Source organism: Pantherophis guttatus, chromosome 5 (assembly GCF_059756535.1).
Source record: "Pantherophis guttatus breed Tessera chromosome 5, ASM5975653v1, whole genome shotgun sequence".
Classification (NCBI taxonomy): domain Eukaryota; kingdom Metazoa; phylum Chordata; class Lepidosauria; order Squamata; family Colubridae; genus Pantherophis; species Pantherophis guttatus.
Window position 1 is genome coordinate 26,833,320 of NC_142067.1, and position 17,363 is coordinate 26,850,682.

Below are 17,363 nucleotides of genomic sequence, written 5' to 3' on the forward strand. Positions count from 1 at the left end.
GAATAGGCAAAAACTGTTTGCTTTTCCCCCATTTCCTAGATTATATAGTACAACTAGGTTTTCTTATTGTTTCCAACTTTAGCATTCTAATCTCCAATCAAAAGCAACATATCTTGCTTGCTTTTCTCTTGATTTCAGACTGAACTTGATGATAAAATCCATCAATCTCCTACTCTTCTGCATGAGTGATTAGAGCACAAAATTGGATAAACATGATATTAAACGGTTGTCCATTAAATTTAATTGATATTTTTCAGTCACTGACTACATCATACCCAAGTAGTATCTTTGCTATAAGCTTTCAAGAAATACTGTTCATTCTATTTTTTCATTTCAGTTTGATTTTGCCGAGGATGTCAGTGTGGAGGCACTGCATTTTTCTGTACATGGATGTTTCCCATGTTCATACTTCTTATATTCCATGTTCTCTCTATAATTGTGTTTTTACAGTGTTTGATTTTCTTTTCTTTCATAGCAGCTTTAGCAACTAGACATCTGGAAGGCTAATATGCTGGCTGCATCAATAAACCCCATTAGAACTCAGTTATTCCTTGGAACCATCTTTAGTGCCATCTGATCAAGGGACTTATCATCAGGCACTATAGGGTCAATACTTAATCTTGCCTATCAGTTTAGTTTTGGGGGAATAAAATACAGAAGTGGCTTTTCTTTTCCTTATACTATATATCCTCTCTGTTATCCCTAAAGTGATCATCTGCCTCCAGCATTTTCCTGGAGGGATGACTTTCATATCTTGGAAAATATTGCTGGGAATATAAACTTCCTGCATACTTTCCTGGTATCCTTGCTCAACCTCCCTAGGAAGACTCCTCATTCCACCCCTGATAATACACTCATAGCAGGATTTGAGGGGGTGTTTTTTTATGTTTCTCTGTTATTTCTGGAATTCTCACATTAAATGCATGTCTCAAACCCTGCCTTTCAATCCTTTAGTCCACAAAATCTTTAGCTTAACAATTTAGTTCTGTATCTTGCTTAGGTTGTCTACTGAATTTTATCCTTGTTAGATTATACTCTATCAAATTATATTGTAATTATTTCTCATTATAAACCTTTTTGTATCTATTTACTACACATAATGCACAAGGTTCATATTAAAGATTACAGTAATATAATATTATGGTATTGCTGAAATAAATAATTTTGATTTACTAATTTTATGTAAATGTATTATTGTAATATTTGGAGATATAAGTAACAACTCCATAAACAGAAGTAATAACATAAAAAGACTACCAGATCTGAGATGCAAAAATCAAGATTATTCCTAAATAACAGCATTAAGAGTTTTTTCATTCTTTTTTTCCTGCCTTTGAGTGGTCATCTGGATTTTTTGCAGTCCTGATCAGGTAGTCCTAAATCAAATCACTGTTGAGATCATTTCAAAGTTAAAGTTACATTGTCATATTACTTGAAAAAAATCAGAAACATTTTATGATTTTAATGGTTATGAGTTGAACAATGAAATGTGACTAATTTCATAAATGACTAAAAATCTGCTTATTCACTATATTAATACTGGTTACAGTATATTATCTTTATCATCTGAGGATACATTTTTAATATTCATATTTTAAATGCTTTTAATTACTCCTTAAAATTATATATATATATTCTTTTATTTAATTTTTGTCCCTGTTTTCTTCCTTTTTAACTCTATATATGCTTTATGTTTTGATTTTATTGTTTGTTTTTATTTATGTAATAATAATAATTTGATTTCTTCCTCCAGTGTATGGATAGGAAAGAGAAAAGCATCTTTTTCTGATTTTGCACTGATTTTCTTCCCTCTGTAGAAGTGTTGTAGTTCCAGTGAAAAAACCTCCCCCTGGAAGTCTAGCAGTCACCACTGTTGGAACTACCACAGCTGGAGGTGGACTACCACCAAGCAGTACGCCAAATATATTTGCTGCCACAGGAGCTACCCCAAAAAGTATGATAAATACAACAGGTATTATCTTTAGATATTTTTGTGAATTTTGTCTTTCTCTTTCAGCTTTCTTTCTTTCTTTCTTTCTTTCTTTCTTTCTTTCTTTCTTTCTTTCTTTCTTTTCTTTTTTTTTGCTTTTGGTATCTTTCTTATATTTGAAATCCTTTTGTATTAAATATCTTTAAACATTCTCACTTCCTAATGTGTAAATTGAAAAGATTTCCAAAATATTTCTCTTCTAAATCAAGGAATTCAGTTTGTGCTTGGAAAAAGGGAAGATTGTTGAAGGATATCAACATTATAAACTCAATCCGCTATGTGGAAATGCCTCAAATGTTCGTCAGCAGTCGTTGATTTTTTTTTAAAAAAAGAATTAGTTCATAGAAACAGAATCCACCTGATTAGACATTAATTTAAAATATCTTGGAAGAGATATTTAAAATCTTTTATGAAAAATTCCCTAGTGGAAGTGATTACTGAAATGACCATACTTAAAAAAAAAAACTGTCCAACATGGTCAAATGCTTAATAATAGGATAACTCATCAAGGATACTGCTCATAGATTTTGTTATAGCTGTATTTTATTGCTTTCTGTATGCTGGTTGCATTGGTATAAATGCTATCATTTGTACGCAACATATTTTTGTTTTCATCTCTTCTACTGTATATGCCACAAACATATGCCAACATCTGCTTATAGTAATTTGGAACATGTTTCTCAGAACATGCCGTTTATAATATTTCCTTGGGATTTTTAACGAGATACACTCAGAATAGTGACTAATTTACTGAAGAGTATAAATGTCATCTTATTGGTTTATGGAGATCAGATACTTCCACATGTTCATTTTTATTTCCATTAACACTAGATGATACTAGAAATACTTATTGCTGTTTTCGTGTGGTAATTTTTAAGAAGATAATGTCTTAGCCTTGAGTTTTATAATTACTGTTTGTTTAAATCACCATAATGGGTTTGACATTTTGTTCAAAAGGATATATGTTTGTATCTGCATGAAATATATTTGTGAAGTATAGTTATAACACTTTTTAAACAGTTGGATTGTAAATTAGATATGGGCAAGATATTCTAGATGATTTTCTCCTATAATTTAAATAATTTGGTCTCAGGGTTTTTTTCATACATAATCATGAGAGTACTTGAGAATAAATATCTGTACTATAGCATATTGGAGTATAGTTAAGAAAAAAGAATGAATGACTCTAACTGAATTTTGGAATATCTTCTGACTGAATAAATTATTTTAATTTAGTTAATTCAGTTTTTAATTATTAGTTGCCAGTTCTTTGAAACTGAGAAATGTTGTCTAAAACTAAAAGCACTCCAGAGTTATTATGCATACAAAATAGATGCATTATGATTTACTGTGAAGTTGATGCATTACTTTTCAGACTGAATATGCTCTATTTTGGTGGATAGGTGCAGTGGATTCAGGATCTTCATCATCATCGTCATCATCTAGTTTTGTGAATGGTGCTACTAGTAAGAATCTCCCTGCTGTTCAAACTGTCGCACCAATGCCAGAGGATTCAGCTGAAAACATGAGGTATACTTTATTGATTAGTCTGGAGGTGGATAAAAAAAATGAAAGGCATAGAATTTGCAAGCAACAAATATCTTTGCAAAGGCTTCTAGGTTTTTGAAATAAAATGTACTATCTTGGAACTCACTGAAGTACAAACATGGACTATAACCATGTTACATGTAACCATGTAACCATAATTAATATATTAATAATCCTATTTTTGCTTCGGTATTTTCTCATATAGCGAACATTGCTGATGTAAATATATAAATGTAAATATAAGAATACCCTGCTGGTCTTTTGAAAGACCTGAAAACATGGTTTTGCAACTCACTATGGCAATGTAGCATAGCTGACAGATTGGTTGTATTGAATGCTATTGTTAAATCTGATTACCTCAGCTATTTTTTATGATAGTTTTTAATGTTTTTGTGTTATCGTTTAAAAATTGTTCTATTCTTTTTTTATCTTTTTTAAACATTTGTTTTAATTGTTTGTAAGCCATCTACAGTCATATATATGAAATGAATGGCTATAAATATTTGAAAAAATAAATAAATGCAATTTTTGAAATAAAAAACATACACTATAGAAGAGATTTTATTTTTTTTAGACAGGATTCACCCATTTCCTGAGGAAAAATAATTTCAAGTATAACTATCTACCTATAACCTTTTATAATCAATAGTTACTGAAATATACATTCAAAATTATAAAAATGATTTGAATTATAGTAGCAGCAACCTAATTGCTATAATGATATAGAAGTAAGAAAAAACAATTATGTTTTACAGTACCAAAGAGGCGTTCATCAAATTGTAATCTGGCCATGAATTCTCTCTTGATGAGTCCGGTTTGACAATTTTTTTTTAACACTGAATCACTAATTATATATTAGATAGTCCTTTAAAAAAGAAATTGATCCAATTTTAATTTTAAACAAGTTAAAACGATATATCTTTTATTTATGTTTTGCTTTCTCACAATCTGACATTTCCCCTCTGGTTGTTTGTATGGCTATATTTCAGAGACAGAACATGGGAGGAGGGTAAAAGTTATGACAAAAAATATGGATTGAAGAAGAAGAAGGTTACTTATGATGATAATCCTTCTGAAGGGTGAATATATTGGCAACCAGTGATGGGATTTTCTGCATTAAAGTAGACTGGATAAATATTGTCATAGAATTGTTTAATATTAGGGAGAATGTCTTGATTCATAGGAGATTGAGCTAAAATAAATAACCATATTTTTTACTTTTAATTGTGGGATGTAGTGCATAAACAATGGAGATTGTTTTTTACATCCAGTAAATTATATCTATATTGAGATATTTAGATCTTTATAATCAGATTGCAAAGAGATAGAATTTGTTCTCTTTTTTATATAATTTGGATAATGTGAATAAGCTGATTGTCATCTTTTTCACTGATATAATATTAAACCTTTGCTTGTTTCATGCTATTTTGAGTGTTGTTGTAAAAGAGCAGCTATTATTTAACTGAATTTCAGCTTTGCCAAAAGTATGATTGGATTGCATATCCAAGTTTATTGTTTCTTGATGCCTTTTAAAACAGGCCTCCAAAAGTTGTGGATACTCCATCACTGGAGTTTTGAAGAAGAGATTATATAGTCCTTTATTTGAAATAGTATAATATCCTCTGCTTGAACAGGAAGTTGGATTAGAAGACATATAACATTCTTTCCAACTCTGTTCTAACTTCTAATGCCTCATCTTTACGACTGGGTTTTTCAGTTATTCATGAGGTGCCTTACTAACTTTTGTTTTGCAATTTTATAACTATATTTTTGCTAACATTACAAAAGATGAAATGTTGTTGTATAGCTCTTCCATGATTCACAGCATGGCATATTTCTGGATTGAAAAAGGACAATTGAATTCAGTGTAAGATTTTAGTCTTGGGATGTTTCTTGTAGTTGCCAGTGTTTCAGAAGTTGGATTTTATATGAAGTATTATTTTTCATAAAATTACTTTCATTTTCTTGCAGTTTCTATAATGTATCTACACATAGTTTAAACAATAAAATAAATATATATATATATACTATTTTTCTATTGCTAAAAGCTTTTTCCATATCTCCAGAGATTATTTAAACCTGTTGAGCAATATACTCTGGGTAGAAAACCATTTTTCTACAAGAAAAAATTTAGGGAAAAACTTCAATTTTTAATGTCATGTTTATATTAAGAACATACATAACCTTTTAAAATATCTGCTGTGGGATGTCAGGAGTCAGCATAATCCTTTCTACTCTCCTTCACGGCTGCCTTGTGGCACTTCTTGTTAAAATGACAGAATGATTTCGTGAGAGCATTACTAGGAAATAAATGCCATAAGAGAAAAATCAAATACTTGTAATGGCCAGTGTTATAAATGTGCTTTTGACCTATATTACACTGGTCATTACCACCTTTTGATTATTGGAACTCTCTCCGAAAGGCAAGGAGAGAGTTCTAATAATTACAAAGGGTAGAGGTTTTTCTTTGTTCTCTCTGTTGAATTGCTAATATATTTTTTAGCTTTTGAGGAGGAGAGTAGCATTTTGTTGAGGAAAATAAGGAAAGGAAATGGTTGGTTGAACTGTTTTGGACAAAATCTAGCTTGTAAACAGTTTGGAACAGTGCGCCTGTAAAGCTACATACTGTAGTATCACAAGGCTTTTGGATGAGATTAAACAACAGAAAATTATCTTAAAAGAGGAAGTAAGAAATCAATGTTTTCTCTGCTTCCTTGGAAATGCAGTAGAGAAATGCAATTTGAATGCCTCTTTTACCACCTAGATAGCTTGCATTAAACATTGACTGATTTAACAATTCATTTAATCCTTATAATTTACTGATAGTCTAATGAAAGAAATAAGCCAACTGTGCTCTAAAGTTGTAATCCCTTCCCTTTCCCCAGTCTGTGTTTTGAACCTCTGTATTCTTAGTAGTGGTTCTAACTGCTTTAACTATATAAAATTGCAAACTGGTGTCTGGATATGGTAGGTATATAAATCTGTACAGAAACAGCAGAGACTTGAGGCATCAAAAAGATTAACTAATGAATTATATCATAAACATTCTTGTTATTACAATTTGCTTAATCCAAATATTTTGATAGATTTATACCAATGTAATTTCTTTCTACTGGTAATCTAATATGTCAGTCTAGGGGTTCTCAAGCTGACAACTAGCTTGTCAAGTACAGAAAGAAAGAAACCTTGGAGCTTAGTCTAGAGAGGCTCAGGTTGTGTGTGTGCTGGAACAGGCAAACGTGTACCTCAGGAAATTCATCTCTGGGCTCCTGGAACAAAATAGATGTTTCTTTTCTTATGTGCCAGACCCAGCTGCTTACTGCCCGGACCATTATACCACACTCGATCAGCTCTGGGCCCATAGACTCTCCCCTAGTTAGACAGGTGTGTGATCAGGCCTAGTGCATGCCAACAGTTTTATAGAATGATCCCTAAACAAAGTGTTTGTTTTGTTTTGTTTTGTTTTGTTTTGTTTTGTTTTGCTTTGCTTTGCTTTGCTTTGCTTTGCTTTGCTTTGCTTTGCTTTGCTTTGCTTTGCTTTGCTTTGCTTTGCTTTGTTTTTTTGTTCAATTTGTGTGGCTGACCATCTCAGTCAGCAAATTTGTGAGGCTTAAAATTCAGAAAATATGTTACAATTAAAAAAAAAATTAAAATAATAAAAGATGTAAAACATGTAAAAAAAAATTAAAAACATCTAATTCAACCTACACAAGAACAGGATATTTGGCCAGTTAGCAATATAGGCAGGAAATGGGCTCTTAACACATTCAGACCTAAGAGGTCTGTAAGGGGCGTGCGTAAGCGTACCAATGTGCCTACTGTCCCTGTCCTAATGTTCCCATTTAGTTGTATGCATTTCATGTATTCATAGTCAAGTTTATACTTGTATCTGTAATCTTATATATGCTTGACAAAATAAATAAATAAAATAAAATAAAATACCCAGATTTTTAGATCCTTACAAAAGGCTAATAGACTTTGAGGCCATTCTGATCTCTGACAGGAGGATGTTCCATAAATCAGAGGCTACTGCAGAAAAAACTTGTAGGTCCGCACCAGCCAACACACTTTGGCTGACAGAATTTGCAATATGCTGATTCTGCTTGGCCTGGTTGGATGGGTAAAGATTCTTGGAAAAAGCAATCCCTAGGGTACTCAAGTTCCAAGGGGAACTTTAATAGGGGTTTAAAGGTAACCACCAGCACCTTGAATTTCACCTGTAAACACACTGGAAACCAGTATAGTTCATGCAGGATGACATTCTTGGTTATAGTTTCAGATTTTGAGTTGGGTATGAACGATGTTTGGTAGGGTTTTTATTTTTATAAATCCGGTAGGGCATGATGGGCAGCATATTTAGAAGGACAAATGGTAGAACAGTGATTGCTGACGGTCCCTAGTCTGTCATCCAGATTGCCATGTGGGAATGATCAACACACTGTGAGAATCCAGCCTTCTGCTACTCATAGTGCCTTACTTGTTTAGGAACTGACTGTTACTTAATTTAAATAATCATCAGTCAAGATCTCTTTCTGAGGTCGATGTGAATTTGCTGAGCTGACTGAGAATAAAGGGCAGCTAAACTGGACAGCTTTTGACAGCATTTCAAGATTTAAAGAGGTATATTGGATGGGAACAGTCAGCATGCTCATGATAAATTTTGTGACACTAACAGGAAACAGGAGACACTTGTGACCACATCTGGATGCCAAAGACTTCTCTTTTGGGTGCTGAGATGAGGGAGATGGTGATACTACTGGCCGTACAAATTGAGTGAGGAAAGCAGAAGGAGGGAGAGCAGGACAGTACAACTGCCATGCTTCAGATTCCAACAGAAGTTCCAGACCAATAGGCTCAGCCACATTGCCAGGGATAAAGAACTTTTGAATCAGGAGGGTGTGTCACAGTTTGGACTTTTACCTGAAAATCCTCAGACTAGGTCTTTAACAGTTTAAATTGACAGGCCCCATACTGGCAATTCCTTAGTCCTATAATAGGACTTAATATACAGCAACTGGGACTGTTGGAATTGCTGTTGCTAAGCAATGTGGTCACAAGACATCACACTTTATGACAGCATAGCTCAGTGACAGAAATTCCAGTCCCAATTGCCATTCTAACCCGAGGACTAAATAGGAACTACACAGGGACAAACCCAGACTGTGCCAAAAAACTCTATCTCCATGAAATCTCCAAGAGTCAAAATCAATTTAAAGCAGACTTTAAAATTATGTTACTAATTATTTTATCTACCTAGGATTGCTTTATGATAACTTTGTTTATCTCACTTACCATGCTTTGCTTTCAACAGCATAACTGCGAAACTTGAAAGAGCTTTGGAAAAAGTGGCTCCTCTTCTTCGGGAAATCTTTGTGGATTTTGCCCCATTCCTATCTCGCACATTGTTGGGCAGTCATGGGCAAGAGCTCCTAATAGAAGGTAATACATATTCAGTAATTATTTTATTATTTCTTTATATTTTGAACTAATTTTTATTATAGTCAAAGGCCAACTATATTAACTGTTCACAAACAGATTAAGCATATACATACATCCATACAATTAATGTACTCCTATTCAAAAAAATAAGGTATATTGATATAGCACACACAATCAACAATAACAATTGATCCATACAACCAACAATAACAGTTTGTATAGATCTTGTGTTTTCTCTGTCCCTGCAAACTTTTTAATGGAATTTTACCAAATTGTGGGTGAGATGCTCATCTTCACTTGATAAAAAAAAAAACAGAATAAAATAGTTCTGAAATTTCAATAGCATTTCAACTGAGTTTCTTTTCAAATCTGCAATATAATGGCATAAAGGTAACACTCAACTGCTCTTGATCCATAGAGAAAGAGATGGGCATATATGAAATATAGAATATACTTTATGTGCCCTAGTGAACTCCAAATGTTAACATAGAAAATCTTAATTTTGAATATACCCTACTTCATTTAGATAATCTCTAAAAAAAGAGATATAGACCAAGTTCTCCAAGGGAAAGTCACTTGGTCTCTGATTTGACCAAACAGGAAAGCAATAATTTGTTTTAATTTTCCAATGATACTTTTCATTTGTGATACATGCTACCTGAGCTATTGACTATTGTACTATCTCTTAGGTATTAACCATTGATGTCTCACTTGTGCAACTTCAGTCTGTGCGCAAATATTATTTTAGGTTTTTTTGTAATGAATGTGTAAATGTTCTTCACTATAGTAATGAGCTAGCATCCTCAAAGTCCCCTAAAGCCAATAAAATTTGTAGCTAGAAGGACTATATCATTGGCATAAATAACACTGGAATGTTTAAATCAGCTTGCTGATTAGGATGCTGGTGCACTTTATCTACTTTTTTGCTAAAGTGTTGCTGTAAAGATTGAAAAGTAAGGGCATAAAAATGCTATAGTTTTCTTATACCTTTTTCACGAATAGTTGGAAATGCCCCATTTAGATTACACCTAAATATTGTTATATAATCTGCTGAAAAGCAAAAACATCCATATGTCAATGTCAGTGTACTTGAGGCTAACCCAATATTTGTCTATAGAGATGGAGTCAAAAACATTTCCAACATTCAGAAGCATGGCATATATGATTTTGACTCCAAGTAATACTTATGACTTGGGTGTTGGAACACAATTAATTATGTGATCATAAAAATATGATTTATTGTTGCAAGATCAATAACATTAGAGAGTCTTTGAGAGTTAAGAATCTTTTCAAATCTGTATGTAGCATATTTGATGACTAATGAAAAGGCTATTCTTAAACATAAGCTATTAAGATATATAGGTAGTTGAAAAGTATGTCCTTTGTTTAAAACAATAACATAAGTAAATATGATATCTAATTTTTCAGTTTCATAATATATGATTTATATATAGTATGTTATATTACAACATAGTAATTGATCTTGCTAAATGAATGGATAAATTTATATAAAATCCTAAGATACTACTTATAAACCCACATTGGTGCCTTAAACAGGATTGATACAACTCATTTATTTATTAATGATACAAAGTACTGCCTGCCTGCCTGCCTGCCTGCTTGCTTGCTTGCCTGCCTGCCTGCCTGCCTGCCTGCCTCCATCTATCCATCCATCCATCTATCTATCTATCTATCTATCTATCTATCTATCTATCTATCTATCTATCTATCTATCTATCTATCTATCTATCTCTTCTGCTTATAAGCTTCGTGTAACATATCTACAGATGCTCAATTATTTTAAATAGCTTGGTAAATATATAACAAATACCATGCATATATCATATACATGTAAGTATTATATACTTACATGTATATGTAAGTATATAATGTAAGTAATGTAAGTATCATTTAAGAACAGTGGTTTATACTACTCACTCATCAGAGTTGTTTCAAAGTACTATTTCTGCTCTTAATCTTTATGTAAATGAATAAAGATAAAGAGCTTGGGATGTTGACATTCTCTGTCTCTCCTGGTAATATTATGATAAATACACAAATACAAATATAATTATATACAAATATATGTGTATCCTTTTTCTCATCTCTACCAGCATTCTTCCCAATAGTCTGTTTCCTTCTGTCCTTCCTTAATCTCTAGCCCATCCATGACAAATCTTTCAAATGTGATTCAGATTGAGCGATCTCTAAATTAGATTCACACATAAACTCTTTTCTTGATCTAACATGTGAGAGCTATGCTACATCTCACTGTCTTTTCACTCAGCAGATCAAATTAAAAAAAATTCTATTAATTTTGATAACTATTTTTTATTAGGGGCTGATATTTCTTAGACTAAAGAAACAGCAACTGTGTTATGAATAATTATACAAATATTTCAAATATTTTTTTATATTCTTGTTCCACAGCCACACACCAGCATCAGAAATCCTAAGATCATTTTTTTTTCTTTATAGAAAAAAGCCAGAACTGTTTGCATGTCATGGAAATTAGAAATTACTTTCACTCCTATCTGATTTATAAGTGGATAATTTGAAGGGGAACACTCCTTTTGTAACAGATTCCAAGTTCAATTAATTGTTCAGTTAGGTGGTTCAATGTGTTCCATTTTGGCTAAATAGCCTAAACAGCCAGGCTAGTATCTCAACAGCATTGCACTTTTTCACCTTCTAAATATATTTTGTTCAACTCAAGTGGTTTTTAAAGAACATTATTTATAGTATGGGTATTTAACAAACCTATTGATAAACCGACACTTGATTTTTGTTGCCTTGTAGTCAAGATGTACAATCTGTGTGCACATTCTATTTTCTTAACAGATAATCAAAGCTGAGGGAATAATTAATTCAACTATAAAATAAGAAAGCTAAATACATCAATCTTCTAAACACTTTCTTTGGAATAATATTTCTTCTTACACTTCAGTTCTTAATATCAGTTAAACATGTACCACTGTCCACAAGTTGTATATGTTAAAAGATCTGTATATTCAGATGACTTAAATTGTAAGTTTGACTGGTGACGTATTTCCTGTTCCATATATCTTTAATAAAGATATGCCACTTGGTGTCACATTTTGCTTTTTGTCGTCTTCCTCTTATCATGAGAAATTGGTTTGGTTTGGACTGCCCATAAATACATACTTCAATTCTTTGGGATTTATGAGAAATAGCTCCTTTAAGTCATATATAAAATTAATCCAATATGTTATATTAATGAGGAAAGGAATTTGGCTTAATTAAATATTGAGACAAGTTAAATTACCCTTGACAACAAAGTTTGCTTTCTGAACATTTTGGGGTGTGTCTTATAGATTTTTGGCTGCTAATCATGAAAATAAGTTGTAATTTAACATATCATGTAACGTTTTATAGAAATCTTCTGCTTTTACACAATGGCAATGTATACTCTTTAGTACCTGTTAGCTATGTTGCACACATGGAAGAAAAATACAAAAACATGGAACTATTGTTGAAGCACATCCAGTATACCAAGTACAACTGGAATATTAAAAGTAGTGCTCTACTGCTTGGAATGCAGCTTGGATATGCCAAATACTCTTGTTACGTATGTGAATGGGACAAATATGGACGAGAATCACATTACATTAACAAGAAATGGCCACACTGAAAGAATTTGGTTTCAGGACAGAAAAAAGGCACTTGAGCCACTTGATGACCCAACCAAGATATTTTTGCCTTTGCTTCATAAAAAATTTCAGTCTTTTGAAAAAAAAAAAAAAAAGTGAAAGCGATGAAAGAGAAAAGTGAAGGTTCTTGTTATTTGAAACAGATATTTCCAAGAATAACTGATGTCAAGATTAAGGAAGACATTTTTCTTGCTTCACAGATCAGACACATCATCAGTGACAAGCAGTTTAAAGATCTGTTAGTGCAGCCAGAGAAAATCACCTGGAAGGTATTCAAGGATGTTGACAATTTTCTTGGCAACCACACAGCATCAAACTGCATTCAGCTGGTTGACAAACTTCTAATAGTGTACAGACCATGCAGCATGTCAATGAAGATTAATTTTCTGCATTCACACTTAGACTTCTTTCCTGAAAATCTAAGTGTAATTAGTGACAAGAATGGTGAAAGATTTCACCAGGTTATTACCACAATGGAAAAATGGAATCAGGACAATAGAATCTATCATTGCTGGCTGACTGTTGTTGGGCACTGCAGTGAGATACATCAGACACAATCAGCAGTAAAATATTTTAGCCCAGCTGAACTGATATAGCTTGTCAAAAACGTTGTGTGATTAAATACATTACAGTACAGACATTACAGCAGGGGTGAAATACTACTGGTTAGAGCCGGTTTGCCGAACCGATACTTAAAAGTGCTTTTAAAAGTTTAAAAAACAAAAAAAAGGCCTGACGATTGTGCATCACTCAGCTGATTGTCAGAACTTTTTTTTTTAACTTTTAAAGCATTTTTTTACTACCGGTTTGGGTGAATAGGTAGTAAAAAAATGCTTTAAAAAAGTTTTTAAAAAGGTTCCAACAATCGCACAGCATAGCTGTGATTGTTGGAAATTTTTTTTTACTTTTTAAAACCATTTTTTACTACCTATTCGCCCAAACCGGTAGTAAACAATGCTTTTAAAAAGTTTTTAAAAAGGTCCCCAAGATCACGAGCCACAGCTGATTCCCCCACCCGAGCTGTTCTACTTACCTTCCCAAGCCTCCTTTTGGCGCATACTGCACAAGCGTGCACAGTACGTGTTTGGTACAAATCAGTAACAAACTGGCTCAGATTTCACCACTGCATTACAAGTTAATTTCCTACTTCAAGATTGGTACATGATACAATCATTCTGAAATTATATTCATGTTCAGTTTGAAGGAGTCTGTCATAATCACGAAAAGTTTTTCAGGAAGCAAAACTTTTGAAAAAAAATGTTATCAAATGTTAGAAGTTAGAAAAAAGAAAAATAAGCTCCAAATATCTTGCAAATTAACAAAATGCAAAAACTCTATGTTGAGAGTCCAATATAGATGTAGATAAAATGAAAACATCACATTTCACTATGCTGCATTTCCTTATGGAAAACCAAAAGTTATTCAAAACAACTATATAAATCCAAGAGAACCAGAGAAACAGAATAGATAATGTCCAAGAGGGGTTTAAAATATATCAGCATTCAGTCAGCCGCTCAAGTTTTAAAGATAAAAATCAGAATGAAACAGAAATATAAAATTAAAAAAGTGAAGTTAAAACCCAGACATGCTTAAGAAGATGAACTGCCAAAAAAAAAGATGGATGACTTTCTGACCACTCCCACAGGGAACTGGAATCTTCAAGACACCACTTCTCAAGTGGATTCATTGCTGTCTAAAAGCTGTCTTGGGTCTTTCCTAAGTGCTCCCATTCAAATACAGGGAGCAGCACTGTCAGGGAACCAGCATTCAAAACAAAATGAGCAGATCATCAGCAGAAAAAAGATATTCCTGCCATTCAACAGCATCTTGGGGAGGTGTCTTGGAAGCTGTTTTAAAAAGTTTGATGAAATGATAATGACTGTGGAAAATATTCAGATGCATGCAGCTCTGGATAAATTAGATTCACAAAAGGAATGTGATTTGAAAGCAGCAGATCCATTGGAAACTTAAACTTAGAATCAGGCAATTGCATATGCCTTCTGAAGTTCAAGCTTGCATTCTTTTACAACAGCAGAAACCTGACTGAGTGGAGAAGTGATAAATTGGCTTTCCCTAGGAGGATTGAAGGGCATTGGGGAATGGATTTATCACACTTAACTGGAAAACAATTTCATTTGGGCCATTTTGGGAAGATCAACTGAACAACTTTAAATGAAATTGACTGTCAAATGTGGAAATCAGGAAACCCAGGCAGTTCAAATGAATATAAGGATTTATTGCAAGGTTTAGCTCCCTACAAGAATCTGAGTTACTAACAGTCAAAGCGAATTGGTGGTAGATAAGGGTGGAACTTATATCTCTTGTGAAGGTGGAACTTAGATCTCTTGTGAGCACGGACTTGAGACTGATGATGTGTTTGTCCCCTCCCTCGGGCTCAGCCTGGTCGTCTCCTAAATCACCCTTTTAATTTATTCTGTTTTCTATGAAGAAAAAGCAGTAGAGCCTTAGATTATCAAATCCTGCTATTTGTGGAGTTCAGCCAGTAAGTATACTTACTGAGAGGGCAGTGGGGATCAGACTGTCCCAGTGTTCTTTCAACCAGATCTCTGACTGTTTGTCTCTGGAGATTCTCGGTCATCCAGGTCATGGTTGTCCCAAAGGTTCTTTTTCAAGAGGCAACTGGACTTTCTTGTTTTTCTTTGAAGACATTTCACTTTTCATCCAAGAAGCTTCTTCAGCTCCGACTTTCAGCTCCCCACTTCTTCAGTCAGAGCTGAAGAAGCTTCTTGTATGAGAAATGAAACATCCTCAAAGAAAAACAAGGAAGTCCAGTTGCCTCTTGAAAAAGAACCTTTGGGACATCTCTGACTGATGTTTCTCTTGTTTTTTCATTTTAAATTTTATAAAGCTTCAGTCTCAGATGATATTACAATTCTGTCTTGTAATTCACAAGAGTTGCTGCCCCTGTCTCGTGTGCCCTCCAGATTGTTCTTTAGATGAATGCTCTGAACTATTGTTCGGGGGTTCAGAGTTAATATATATCAGTTGTGATTAGTTTAAAGCCCATGGTGTCTTGCAAACTACAACAGCACAGCACCTAGTTCTTTTTTAAAAAATTATCATATAGCATAAAGAAAATAGCAAGTTTGTTAGTAGTTCAAGAAGCAATTGGCTAAGTAGTAATATATTACAGTTTCTTGACTTCTTAAACTTATCAACAGAGCATTATTTATATCCTGTAGCTTTCATTATGTTGCTTTTAATCCCAAACTCTGGAGTTTTACCAGAATGTGTGAAAAATCTCTAATATAAGAAGTGTGTATATATAAGTAGTGTGTCTTTGTACAAGACAGCAGTTTTCTATGTAAAATAAACCACAAAGTATCCAAGATTAGAGAAGTTTACCGTATTGGAAATTCAGTAGTATACAGGGAAACTGTTCTCTTCTACTTAATATACAGTAAATAGACATTTATATTAACTGGGGGGGAAGCATGAACATAATTTTAAAAATATAGTGGATACTGTATAATACTTTCTGTTTTGTATGCTATTTAGCTAAAATAGAATTTGTACCTGCAAAGTAAGCAAGTAAAGTGTTCATCGGAATAACTATGGTACTTCTACAGTATCTGCCAAATGGAAAGGATGCATAAGCCTAATTATTAGAACATTTTTTAAAAAAATTCAAGATATGGCATCGTATTTAAACTGGTGAAACCTCCAGGACACAATGGGGCATAACATGAATTTAAAATCTTAAAAGTCACATATTTTAATCATTGCAAGGCAGTTGGGAAAACCAGGCAAAAATATATACATCTGAAAATATTTGTATGGGCATTTGAACAGCTCAGAAATGAATGCTATTCTTTATTAATCAGAAATATTTATTCATTTCCAATTAATGATGGTGGGTGTGATGGTATATCTAAATGTCAGAACTTTCTTAAAATAAAAAAATAAGCATTTTTAAATATTCACCTCAAGAAACTTGAAGGTTTGAAATCTTGTATAGTATGAAACTTAAATTTAAATGTTTGCTTTGGCACTAGGGTTCCGCTTCCATTATATACTAAAATCTTTAAATAAAAGAACAACATAGGGATATTCTGTCAGTCAGTCAGTCAGTCAGTCAGTCAATATAGAAATAATCTGTTCTTCGGCGTGTATGTCAAATTGAGCAAATGACATGGCTCCATATTTCTAAAATGCATAGAATTCCTTTTGTGCCAGTTTGTAGCTCTTTCCATGTTTCATATAATATAAGGTTGACTTTAGTGGAAAACACATATAATAGGGTCACAAATGGTTTCTGATTTAAGATAATTGGAGATTATTCTGAGAAATCTTTGCTAGATAGATCCTATTGAAATGTTACAAGAGCTGACCTATGTAACTATTTGACAAAAAGAGCAATTTAACACTGCCTCTTATAGTTAGTGCTTTACAAAATTAATCCTTGTTTTTACTTTTTTACAGGACTGGTTTGCATGAAATCAAGCACCTCAGTGGTTGAACTTGTTATGCTTCTTTGTTCACAAGTAAGGTGATTCCTAGTTTTTACAAATACTATTTTCATTTTTTTTTCCTTTGGAGAAATATAATTATTAGGCACAGGCAGTTCCACCTATATATTGAAAAAGTAACTATTTGAGACTTATAGAGTGACTCCATTATAAAGACACCCTTATTTTTATTTGTTTAAATAAGCATTGAATATGACCTCAAGAAAATGTGGTGATATCCAATTG

General features: G+C 33.0%; 1 protein-coding gene across 4 annotated transcripts in view; it reads left to right on the forward strand.

Annotated features, from left to right (window-relative positions):
• NBEA (neurobeachin) overlaps positions 1-17,363 on the forward strand; it is a 365,883-nt gene that overhangs the window by 124,362 nt on the left and 224,158 nt on the right. For 3 of the 4 annotated variants that reach the window (XM_087894771.1, XM_087894772.1, XM_087894773.1), the window contains 4 exons: positions 1,818-1,972; positions 3,394-3,520; positions 8,850-8,977; positions 17,092-17,153. In XM_087894771.1, coding sequence (XP_087750897.1) covers positions 1,818-1,972; positions 3,394-3,520; positions 8,850-8,977; positions 17,092-17,153 — 472 coding nt within the window. Of the gene's footprint in view, positions 1-1,817; positions 1,973-3,393; positions 3,521-4,527; positions 4,618-8,849; positions 8,978-17,091; positions 17,154-17,363 lie in introns of all 4 variants that reach the window. The other variant, XM_087894770.1, reaches the window with a different exon arrangement.